Source organism: Aethalodelphis obliquidens, unplaced genomic scaffold, assembly GCF_003676395.1.
Source record: "Aethalodelphis obliquidens isolate GAN/ISIS:26980383/991018 unplaced genomic scaffold, ASM367639v1 scaffold23, whole genome shotgun sequence".
Lineage (NCBI taxonomy): Eukaryota > Metazoa > Chordata > Mammalia > Artiodactyla > Delphinidae > Aethalodelphis > Aethalodelphis obliquidens.
Window position 1 is genome coordinate 22,037,702 of NW_020837967.1, and position 12,668 is coordinate 22,050,369.

Genomic DNA, 12,668 nt, shown 5'->3' on the forward strand with positions numbered 1-12,668 from the left:
AGCCCTCCTTGGTTGAGGCTCTGTCCTGGTTGGTGTATAACTTACTTCAGAATCAAATGAATTCTTTCCAAAATCTCATGCATTCTATATGAATGAGTAATAGTGTTTTTGTAACCTTCGCTTTTCTACACTCTACAGTCCACCCCAAGCTATGGTCATTTCTAATAGGAAGGACACATCGGATACTGTGTCTGTGTGTGCTTGTGTGTGTGCGTGTGTGTGTGCACGTGGTGTATAGCAAGTATTACGGATTGAATGTTTGTGACCCCTAAAATGTATATGTTGTAGCCCTAATCTGCGGCCGTTCAGAGGTGGGGTCTTAGGAAGGTAATTAGATTTAGATGAGGTCATGAGGGTGGGGCCCCTAAGATGGCATTAGTGTCCTCATAAGAAAAGGGAGAGACCAGAACATGCACTCCTTCTGCCACGTGCGGACACAGCAAGAAGGTGGCCATCTGCAAAGCAGCAAGCAGACCCTCATCAGACACCAAATCGGCTGGCACCTTGATCTTGGACTTCCTGCCTCAAGAGCTGGGAGAAACAAACATTTGTTGCTTAAGCCCTCCAGTCTATGGTGTTTTGTTATAGCAGCCTAGGCTGACTAGGAAGGACAGCAAGTGAACATATCACAGTCCTGAGAATACAGATCGGGGACAGGTTAGAAAGGAGGAGGGATACCCCCAGATGATGATGAGGGCCAGCATCCATCCCAGAGGAAGTCGCCACAGGCCTGAGGAATTTGCTGTGGTCACCAACAGGGCACCCTGCCACACCGCACCAGAGCCTTGCCCTCATTTTCCGTAGTGAGTCAGTCAGCAAGAGTCCTCTGACAGCACCAGCTTGTTGCCCTGGGATCAGCATTTTAGGTGGGCGTAAGGTCCACCCTCCCTTCCCCCCAGAGGGAGATGGCTTTTTCTCCTCCTAAGGGTTCCAGGCAAACTCACAATGGTGACATTTGTTGAGCAGTGGCTTGAATAAAGGGCGCTCTGAGAGCAAGACGGTAACATGGAGCATAAGCTGGTCTGCCAGGGCACCACGCCCCAGGAATGCTCGGGAGGGACCCGCAGCCTCCCAGGGAAGGAGAGAATTAAGGAAGTCCACAGCAGGGGAGCTGTACCGCAAGGGGTCCTGCAGTTTTCGACCTTGGCAGCCCCATTTGCCAGAACTAACTGAAATGCAGTAAACAAAATATTGCCTAAAAGAGGCTTGTGCAAAGAAGCTGGAATAAACCCTTCAGTTGGTTCTAAACTACTTTTCTTAAATGCCAGGTAACTTCCAGCACCCCCCTTCCAAAACACAAAACAAAAACGGAAGAAATTTTACTTCCCCCTTACCCTCCCACCCCCTTTCACTATAGAATCAAGATGCTTTTATTTTTACAGTGGTTTTGGGGCTAATCCTCTCAATACTCCTTCGGTCTTGTGAATACAAAAGAAAACACAAACCTCTGATTTTTACATTGCTACAGATATCACTAAAAGACTGGCTTGGATTGGCTCTCTTCGTCTCCCTTTGGGGGTAACCACACTGCTCTGCATGTTACTAATATCGCAACAAAAACCCTGTTGAGTGATTCACCTGGAAGGTTTTGGTGTGAGAATCTGAACACTCTCTTGGTGCCCTAGACCAAAAGTTTTTTGCTCTGTAGACAAGTTTTATCTCCCTCACTCCGAGACCAATTGCAAGAATTCTTCTGGAAAACAGGCCAAGGGACCAGTGACATTTCCCAGACAAGTCACCAGAATCCTGCAGTGAGCACCATCGCTGAGACAAAACGAACACATAAATCTACTTCCCTCAAACATTATCATTTGAGGCATAAAATTGCCTTTCATTCATCGAATTCAGCATTTAAAGTAATACCTAACTAATTCTATAACTGATGCAGATTATACCTCTAATGACTTCCGCTACAGCAGAAAAACCATTGAACAATTTGATTTTGCCACTGCAGACGCTGAGTTTCCTCTTTCACCCCAAACTTCCACATCACATTAAAAGCCGGGTGTGGTTTTATGGGGGCAGGGGTAGGCCGAGAGGAGACCGGAGGGAAGGGTGGGAGGGAACTTTGCAAGAAGAACCTTCCCGGAGTGCGTTTGTGATGCTGCAGACCCGCGTTTGGCGGTTATAGAGGCCAGGCCGAAGTTTCTTACTAAAGAGAAGTCTGCACATTGGAGCAAAATCAACAGACTTTGGCGAGTTCTTAAGAATTTACGGGCGTCCTAGTCTCCACGCAGGCGAACTGCACACAAGAAAGCGCAGGCCCAGCTCGAAGTTGCGTAAAACTTCCAACAAATGCGCGCGCGCGCGCGCGCCCGGGGAGACTTGGGTCAATCTCGTCTAACGGTTTCCCTGAACCGCTAGCAGCCCTCGACCTCGGCGGGACGGCCCGGCGCAATGACTCGCCGCCAGTGACTCAGCGACCCCACCCATCTCCCCCGGGCTTTCCTCGCAGTTCCCGCCGCCCAAAGCCAGACCCAGCCCGTCAGGTCCCCGGAGAGGGTTCTCCAAGACTAGAGGGCGAAGAGAGATGGGACCCGCAAGGCTGCGCGGGGGGCTCGAGCCCTGCGTCCCGGGCTGTGCGCGCTCCCACCTCGCGCTCCAATCCCAGACCCTCTTTGTTTCTTTGTCCACGCCTTCCGATCTGCTGGAACCCGCACTCCCCCTCTTCCCGCGGGTCTCCCCACCACCCGCTCCCTGCGGACCGCAGCCCCGTTGCTGCGCGCCCCTCCCGCGCCGCTCTGGCTCGGTGCCCGGGACCCCTCCGGTCCAGTCCCCGGCGGGTCCCCCCACCACTGAGCGACCCCGCCTTTTTCAGCACCCAGAGGTGAGCAGAGCCCGCGCCACCATCAGGAAAGCCCCCGAAATCCCCAGCCCAGCCATGAAGTAACCGAGACTGTACCCAGTCCCCAGGGCGGAGGACGGGGGAGGAGCAAGGCTCCAGGGCGCCCCCGCCCTAACCCCCCGCCCAGCCTTCCCCATTGGTTGGCGCACTCTGCCTCCGGGATGGCAGTGGGAGGGGACCCTGCTTCCTAACCGGCTTATAAAATCTGCGCCCTCGGCGGGGTCCCGTCCTCTGCCACTCTCGCTCCGGGCTCTCCGCTCCAGAGACTCAGCAGCGCTCCCTTTGCCCACACCCACCGCGCCCTTGCGCGCCTCTCCTCCCGGAGCTAGCCCGCGCCACCGCAGCCGCCCAGCCCACCGCCGCCCTCTGCAGTCATGTCCAGCAGGTCCGTGTCCTCGTCCTCCTACCGCAGGATGTTCGGCGGCCCTGGCACCGCGAGCCGGCCGAGCTCCAGCCGGAGCTACGTGACCACGGCCACCCGCACCTACAGCCTGGGCAGCGCGCTGCGCCCCGGCACCAGCCGCAGCCTCTACGCCTCGTCCCCGGGCGGCGTGTACGCCACGCGCTCCGCGGCCATGCGCCTGCGGAGCAGCGTGCCCGGCGTGCGCCTGCTGCAGGACTCGGTGGACTTCTCGCTGGCCGACGCCATCAACACCGAGTTCAAGAACACCCGCACCAACGAGAAGGTGGAGCTGCAGGAGCTGAACGACCGCTTCGCCAACTACATCGACAAGGTGCGCTTCCTGGAGCAGCAGAACAAGATCCTGCTGGCCGAGCTCGAGCAGCTCAAGGGCCAGGGCAAGTCGCGCCTGGGGGACCTCTACGAGGAGGAGATGCGAGAGCTGCGCCGGCAGGTGGACCAACTCACCAACGACAAAGCCCGCGTCGAGGTGGAGCGCGACAACCTGTCCGAGGACATCATGCGTCTCCGGGAGAAGTAAGGAGGCGCCCACGCGGGGCCGCGGGAGGGAAGGAGAGGGGAAGCGGAGCCGCCACGCCCTTGGGGATGTGGCCCGGGCGGCGGCTGCCCGGGGGACAGCGGGGGAGCAGGGCTGTGACTGCTGCGGCGCGGCCCCGCCCTGAACCCAGATCTTGCAAGTTAGCGTTTCCTCTCTAGCCCCACTCATTTGCCCAAGAACGCCTGTCTCAGAAAGTTTCAGATTTCTTAAAACTACCGCTCTGTCTGTCCTCGAAGCCCCTTGCAAACGATGCGTGCGACTTCCCCAAACTTTGAGAAAGTTTCCTGCCCCCCCTTCCCACCCCTCCCACGGCGGGCTGCCAGCCACGGGGCCGTGCAGGGAGCGAGACAAAGGGACTGCAGAGTCTCCTCCGGGGTAGGGTGGTGGCGGTCGTCTCGCAGGTCATGGTGGCAACCGTGATTGCCTTTCCACGCGGTGGCCAAGGCCCCGCTCAAACTAGCCGAGGGCAGCAGCCCCAAAAGCCGCGGTCGCTGGCTGCCCGCGGAGGTGGCGCAGCAGCGCTGGTCTGGCGGCCACGGCGGGGTGTTTGGGTGTGGTCGCCCCGCCCCTGGCGGTTTCCCCGTGCCCCTGTGGTTAACGCGCGCCTGTTTCAGGTTGCAGGAGGAGATGCTTCAGAGGGAGGAAGCCGAGAGCACCCTGCAGTCTTTCAGACAGGTTTGTAGATTCTGTTCCCACTCGCAGCCACCGGACGCCACCCACCCACGCGCCCCACGAGCAGTTCTAAAAGTTGCTTTAACCCAAGTATAAATCGTGCCAAACTTCACGTCTGCGCTCCAAGCCCCCTAGTGGCAGAAAGACCGCAGTTCGGAGCTGCTCCGGACAAAAACCCTTGAATAATCAAACCGTTCTCTAGGACATAAAGGGAAGTCTTTAACTTTTTACTTTGTTTCAAGATTTTTTTTCCAAACAAATCATTTTTTCCGTTTCATTTTTGCAACACGTTGATATTCTGATCTCGAACAGTTACAGTTTGATTTAGATGGCGGTTTGCCAAAGTCAAGTTGGCTTCCTTTTACAAGGCCCCCAAAAGCGCAGTTCTGCCCTGTAGTTTCAAATGTAAAATGTATTGGAGGATAAGAAACTTAGTTTAACTGGACTTAAGCCAGCAAGTTTCTTTTCTTCGCTTCGCTGCAAGTTCTACTGTGGCCCTAAGCTTAGATAGCAGTATCCCTATGCACAACTATTGGCTGAAAGGTATTAATGGTTTCTACAGGCTTCGCTGTGGAATGTAGATACAGACATCCTGGCAAGTGGGGCCGTTCTGGCTGGAAAGAATAGGAGTCTTTGTGTTCCCAGAGACGCTTTGCAACAGGCTGCATTCTTACTGACTATGTAATGATGCAAGCACCGTTCTAATTGGACACAAGTATTTGCTAACATCCGTTATCTAATATCTGGCCCAGACTCCAAGTATGTGATGTGAAGACTTCTTAAAGCTACAGTCATACCTCACATGTGGAAAGGCCTTTCTTCTTTGAACCTTTGTATTCCTTAGCATGTCCTCTCCATAAAGCATAAACCTGAAAATGAAGAATGGGGTTTTAAGTAAAAGGTTTTCTTGCTCCAAAGATAGATGGCCTTAAATGATTTTTAACTTAAAATTGGAATCCCAAAGCAGGAAGAGTCGCCAGCATAGCTGCATTCTCCTGAACACTTACTGGGACGGCTATAAAAGCTCCTTCAGACGAACAGTCTAGAATAACATTTTGAGGCAGAAATACATTTACCAAATTAAACACAGCAATGAGTAGTTTATTTTAGTCGTGGGGCATTTCTGATCATCATGTCTGTAGTGTTTTCTACCCCCAGTAGCAACCTCATGTAAAACAATATTAGTATAAATTGTCCCTATTTAGGGATGAGGTAAGACCCCTCACATTCTCTTCGAAGAAGTAGAATGTGACCCACTGAACTTTTCTATAGAGTAAATCATCTTGTATATCTTTTGTAGCATTTAACAGCAAGCAAAAATGAAATTTTTTCTCCAAGGCTGATCTTTTTTTATCACTTACTCCTCACTCATTTTTCCATGAAGGTGACAGAAGCATGTCAATATTTTAAGACTGTAAAGCTATAAACTGTACTCCAAAGATAACTGCTTACAAGATAAGAGGTATAAAAATCCTCATGACATTCCCTTCAGGGGAAATTAAATCTTTGGGCTGTAGCAGTTTACAGATTGTGGAAACAGAGAAGGAGACCAGAGCAGCACAAATTTTACATACCGTTAACACCGTATGCATTTTGATCAGTCATTCTGAAACAAGCTGAGAACCAAACTGACACAGAGCTAAGGGAAAGAGATGTGGCCACACCCTTGTGGGATGAGATAGGGGAGTTCCAGGAGAAAAACCTACCAGAGGAAGCAAAGCAAATACAGTTCAGGGTTACACTTCTTGTTCCTTATTTGCCTGAACTACGCTTGTGCCGGGGCGCATCCTGAATTGGAGTACAAATCTAGCCTTGTAGCTTGAATGCCAGATGACTTGCTTGGGATCCCGAGGATAAATTTCAAAAGGTTTGAGTAGAGGCGGGGATAAAAGAGCTTATGTACTATCTGCTGACACTTCTGGAGCACTAATTTCTGTTCTGCACGTTCTCACGTACACGCGAAGTTGTGAAACCTGACGGACTCCCATCATCCTACTATTCCATGATGTGAACCCCCCAAAATGCTGTGGCATTGATTTCCTAGATTTAAAAAAGTAATAGAAACTTCACTGATATAATGTGGATTCAATAATAATGAATTGACCGCAGTCTACCATGTTGGCATACACTTATTTATTTTAAAATTGTCTACTGGTCACCCTGAGTACAACTCAGCAGACCGCAATTCAAAGTTGTTACTGAAGAAAAAAAAAACAGTATGCTGTAGCATGGGGGTGATTTACAAACTTCTTCGAAGGTTATAAAATTCGTCAGTGCCCTTCTTTATAATAAAGAGACATAAGTCCATATAGTTCATTTGAAATGAATACATGGGATAGGCCACAGATGTCAGCATCCTCCTTCATGCCCTGTCTTTTCTCTTTTGGAAACAGGACGTTGACAATGCTTCGTTGGCACGTCTGGACCTGGAGCGTAAAGTGGAATCCTTGCAAGAAGAGATTGCCTTTTTGAAGAAACTACACGATGAGGTAAGAGGAGTCACAGTGTGTGAACCATTGTGGGTGAAGCTGCCCCCCGTACTTGGCACGGCTGACCTTCTCTCTTTTCTTTCCTCAGGAAATCCAGGAGCTGCAGGCCCAGATTCAAGAACAGCACGTCCAGATCGATATGGATGTTTCCAAGCCCGACCTCACGGCTGCCCTGCGCGACGTCCGCCAGCAGTACGAGAGCGTGGCCGCCAAGAACCTCCAGGAGGCTGAGGAATGGTACAAGTCCAAGGTGCGAAACGAGCAAGTGTGGCCGGATCGGAAGAAAAGCGTTCTTTTCTGAAAACGCTGTACCTGTCTGCGATTCCTGAGTACCTTTTCCCTGCCACGTTTAGCTGGCTTTTCCTCCTGCGCGAGTTTTATCTCTTGCTGCCTCCTCCCCGCAACTCACACCCCGTCCGTTAGAATAGCAGACGCCCTTGCCACTGCCCCGCTGTCACCGTACTTCCAGGTTACCCTCTTGCCCTTGACCTCCACCCTTTGAAAACGAGGGAAACAGAGGGGATTTCTACTTGGAAATCTCAACATTGGCCTTCCACCTCATTTCCTTTGGTTTTCAAAACAAATTAGGCGTATCCTGAACACGTTGCAATTTGAGCTTTGAGTGTAAAAGTTGGTTGGTATCATGCCTTGTTTACGTATTTGTCTGTCTGCCATCTTTAAGCCGTCTCCATTATCCGGGCCAGGTAGAACCTCAGAGGACTTGTGGACGAGGCACGTGGGTGACCCAGGTTTCTGCTTCCTCCCTGACAGTTCGCTGACCTCTCCGAGGCTGCTAACCGCAACAACGATGCCCTGCGCCAGGCCAAGCAGGAGTCGAACGAGTACCGTCGGCAGGTGCAGTCCCTCACCTGCGAGGTGGATGCCCTCAAAGGCACCGTGAGTATCACAGCGCAAGAGAGGGCCGATCACCAGCTTGGACCCGTTTCAGGTGGCCAAGCTCAGGGTGCTATCGGAAGAAAACTTTGCTCAAAGGGAGAAAAATTTACATTTTAGTCCAAAGACTAAAATGAGTTGTCAAGACATTTTCAAAAAGAACTTGGAGATCCCAAGGTTTTAGTTTACCTATATTATTGCTTCCACTAGGAAGGGGACTCGGTACTTGTATTTTCCACTGAAAATGGGAGCGTTCCCCATTTGCTGCTAGGGAAAGGGATTGCAAATGGTCTGGAAATGGTTGGGGGGATAGCTCTGTTTGTTCGTTTGTTTCTGGGAAATAAACAGCCTTTCTCATCTCTCCTGCAGAACGAGTCTCTGGAACGCCAGATGCGTGAAATGGAAGAGAACTTTGCCGTGGAAGCTGCTAACTACCAAGACACTATTGGCCGCCTGCAGGACGAGATTCAGAACATGAAGGAAGAGATGGCTCGTCACCTGCGTGAATACCAAGATCTGCTGAATGTTAAGATGGCTCTCGACATCGAGATTGCCACCTACAGGAAGCTGCTGGAAGGAGAGGAGAGCAGGTGGGGAACGGGGGGCTCGTGGGAGTGAATGCCAAGCTGCCCTGTGTGAGGTATTATGCCCCTTGCTTTCCATGCATCATCTCATTTCATCTTCAGAGCCTTGCTTCAAGGTAGCTATTTACCACTTTTTACAGATGAGGAACCTTCAGTTCAGATCTGGAGATCTGAGTTCTTTTGTCCTAGTCAGTTAATCAATATCTGAGCTGGGATTTCAACCTACGATTGATTCTGTGAAAACCGAGAGTCACTCTGTCACACCTCCAGCCCCTTGGAGAAAATGCTTGGAGTAAAATATTTAAATGTACTAATGAGACCGATCATAGGTAGATGCTTCTGAAGCAAATCCCTCACCTGTGGATTGTAAATCTTCTTATTTGATGAAAATACGAAGTGTATAAATGCGTTCCTTGTTGTTTTCCGAAAAGGTTACTGTTTTTCTTCATAAACTCTTTCTAGGATTGCTCTGCCTCTTCCAAACTTTTCTTCCCTGAACCTGAGGGGTAAGCATTTGATTCTCCTTTATGAAATATTTTATTTTTTCGGCTGCACTGCGCGGCATGTGGGATCTTAGTTCCCCCACCAGGGATCAGACCCGGGCCCCCTGCAGTGGAAGTACGGAGTCCTAACCACTGGACCGCCAGGGAAGTCCCTACGAAAAATGTTAGCAGCTTGTACCCATTCTGTTTATAAAGCACTCATTTTTAAAATGATACTTGAAAAATGCCATACAAGAGAAAATTCTCTAAGATAGGCATAATTTTCAAACAAGTACTGTCTTACATTTTCTACGTCCAGTTAAAGTGAAATCCCATTTTTTTTCCCTCCTGTGGGAGTATACACTGAAGTAGTCCGTCTCATCCTGATGCTAGTGTTGTTAGCCTCTGGGTTTTAAAACAGGTGATAGTCTTTAGAATTATTTTGGGAATAGTGCTTTAAACAATCATGAACAAAAAATCATAATTCTTTGGACAAAATCATCTCTTGCCTTTTAAAAAGTTTCTTTTTACTCATTTTGGACCTGTTTTCTTTATTCAGAAACCAATCTGGATTCACTCCCTCTGGTTGACACCCATTCAAAAAGGACACTTCTGATTAAGACGGTTGAAACCAGAGATGGACAGGTTGGTATCTTTAAATCAAAATGGGAGTAATTTCAGACAGGCATTGATACACTTTTAGATCACTAAGTCTATCTCAGATACAGCTAGCTAATTTGGGAGGTTTCAGTTTCACTCGTGCCTCCTAAAAAGAATAGGTCGACCTCTTCCAGCACTACACACAGCCATCTAATTATTTGGCTCCTAGATGTGAAGGTGGGATAGTAGTCTGCCTTTGTCTAAAATTAGTGATTTCCTTTGGTGCTTGATTTGAAACAGGAGTACCGCTTCCGTAAGTTACTTCCTAAACTAGTTTCATTAGACTGCCTCAATAGCAGGAATGTTTTGATCCTGGACATAATGGCCTTCCCTGGACACTCCTAGACCCTGTCATGATGTAATACAAGGACATGCCATATGATCGAGTAGTTTCTCATTACTTCTCTATGCCAGGAAAGAAACGGTCAAAATGTATCGTAATCTTCCCTTGCACATAAAATGTACTTGCTGTACATTTTAATATGTGTTAATTGCTTTTAAACTTTGTTGCCTATGATTGTTACAGCATTCTTCTTCATAAACACAGTATTTTTCAAGTTTATTTTTTTAAGTCATAACATTCTATCAGATATATATTTTGCCTACAGGTGAAGCACGTCTTACATATGTATCTGTCCCTGCTCGCTGTGACCCCTGGTCACGCAGAACCAACGTGATCTTCCAACTTTCACAATAAGTTATATGCCTTTGCTAGGATTTTTCTTTGACATGCTTTATGGGGTAACTTAACCATTAGTATGTAGTATTACATTTGATCTGAGTTCTGTTTTTCTCAACAGGTCATCAACGAAACTTCCCAGCATCACGATGACCTGGAATAAAAACTGCACGTACTCCATGCGGCAAAATACTACCAGTGAGAATAAAAAAGAAATCCGTATCTTAAAGAAACAGCTTTCAAGTGCCTTTCTGCAGTTTTTTCAGGAGTGCAAGATAGATTTGAAATAGGAATAAGCTCTAGTTCTTGAGAACCAACACTCGTAAAAGATTTAGAAAAAAGTTTACAACATAATCTAGTTTACCGAAGACGCCTTGTGCTAGAATACTTTTTAAGAAGTATTTTTGAATACCATTAAAACTGCTTTTTTCCATCACGTATCTGACCAACTTGTTTCTGCTTCAATAAATCTTTGGAAAACTCTTTTGGTGTCTTGCTTATTTGATATCTAAACAATTCTCTAAATTTTATGACAATATATGTTTGGGTTAAATATTTTTTGGTCTTATTGGTCAAATTCCCACAAAATCAAGGTTAGGTTAACTTGAGAAATTCAACTTTATGCTTGAAGCGTAGCTCTTAATTTGGTCATTTTAGATAGACCTCGCTTCTTTTCAATCAAGTTATTTTTAAAATTCATAAATAGATGTTATATAATTTGTAGACAAAATGATGATAGGTCTTTTCATAAAATGAATCCAGCTGGGTCCATGTCCATGTGTGATTTCAGTTCTAACAAATAGACCTCCTAAAATTAAAAAAACTGACTAAAATGAAAACTGCATTTTGGTATGTGCAGCAGATACGTGGCACAAACTCCACTACGGGGGTTAAGGTGTAGGGCAACATCCAGGATATAACGGCTGCATCTTCCATTAGCAAGATGCAGAGAAATGGGACAAGTTCATTTAGTTCCAACATGGGAAACTACCCTGCTTTTCTGTGTGTGTATCTATACCTATATGTGATACCTAAATCTATATATCCACCTACAGATATTTTTAAAGAATTGTGCTTTGGGGGAGCGACGTTAGACACAAAATAAAGGAAAACCCTTACCTGTTCATTGGGAGGTGCAATTAACACATGTGAGTCATGTGGTAAAATGATGCTTGTCTCTGATCAGCTTTTAAAACCTGGAGCAATGAGAATGAAGTGCTGTGGTCATGAAAACCTTCCTACAGGTCACACAATGTGAGCAGAGTTTAGGAAGAGAGAGAAAGTCAAATAAGTGAAAGGGAGGGTATGGCCTGGAAGCAATAGAGTTGTAATGGCCCAATGTATGTTCTGGAGGGAAATTTCCTTTGAGTAAGAAGTTCCTAGACTTAAGTCCCAATTTCCTGTATTACTAGGATTCCCTCTCCTCCAGGAATGATGTGGTAGGCATTCCTTGTTTTTTGTGTTTTTTTGCGGGGGGGAGCCACGCAGCACTCGGGATCTTAGTTCCCCGACCAGGGATCGAACCTGAGCCCCCTGCAGTGGAAGCATGGAGTCTTAACCACTGGACCGCCAGGGAAGTCCCTCCTTGTAATTTCTAAGTGTTTGCATCTACCTCTCGGTAGAGTTGCTCAGGGGAAAGTAAGATGGTTTACACTTCGTTTAACTAAATGCCAGACACTGTGCTAAGTAATATTAGTTGTGATTTGCATCATTTTTGATACTGTGGGTACCACATGAGTAAAGAAAGAACTGGCCCAGGGAAATGGCCCCTAGTCAGGGTGATTTACATCCCAGTTTGCGTAGGATGGTATTGGTTTATGCTTACTTATTAATAATGCCCCCTTTCAGACTCACAAGTGTACGAATTTGAACAACAGCTTCTATCTGGTCATCTTACCCTTAGCATAATCTTTTTTTTTTTTAATTAATTGGAGTCTAGTTGCTTTACAATGTTGTGTTAGTTTCTGCTGCACAGCAAAGTGAATCAGCTCTATGTATACATATATCCCCTTTTTTGGATTTCCTTCCCATTTAGTTCACCACAGAGCACTGAGTACCTACCCTTAGCATAATCTTATAGGAAAGGACATTCCTGCTGAGACTCCTTGAGTGGTCCTGCACCCCACCCTCACTCCACCCCCATATCTGAACACGGATGTGTTAAGTTACATAATCAGTATTGCCAGAGCAAACATCCATCCCGAGGCTTGGGCCCTGAAGAAACTTCTTCTATTTGATTTTCGGGTTTGTTTTTTGTTCTTTGGCCATTTTCACCACATTCCTCTCAGCCTCCCAGTCCTACGACTCCTGTCTCTTCACCTCTACCCTACCTTTGGCTTCGAAGGATCAAGACACTGGCCCCATATTAGTTTTCTTCAAGCACACAACCCTTCATTATTTATTT

General features: G+C 47.6%; 1 protein-coding gene across 1 annotated transcript; it reads left to right on the forward strand.

Moving 5' to 3' along the window:
• Nucleotides 1-2,995: 2,995 nt before the first annotated feature.
• On the forward strand, nt 2,996-10,748 carry VIM (vimentin). The gene is made up of 9 exons (XM_027121975.1): nt 2,996-3,782; nt 4,419-4,479; nt 6,870-6,965; nt 7,054-7,215; nt 7,737-7,862; nt 8,229-8,449; nt 8,906-8,949; nt 9,485-9,570; nt 10,386-10,748. The coding sequence occupies exons 1-9, from the start codon at nt 3,220-3,222 to the stop codon at nt 10,425-10,427; spliced, it is 1,401 nt and encodes a 466-aa protein (XP_026977776.1). The 5' UTR covers nt 2,996-3,219; the 3' UTR covers nt 10,428-10,748.
• Nucleotides 10,749-12,668: the final 1,920 nt, after the last annotated feature.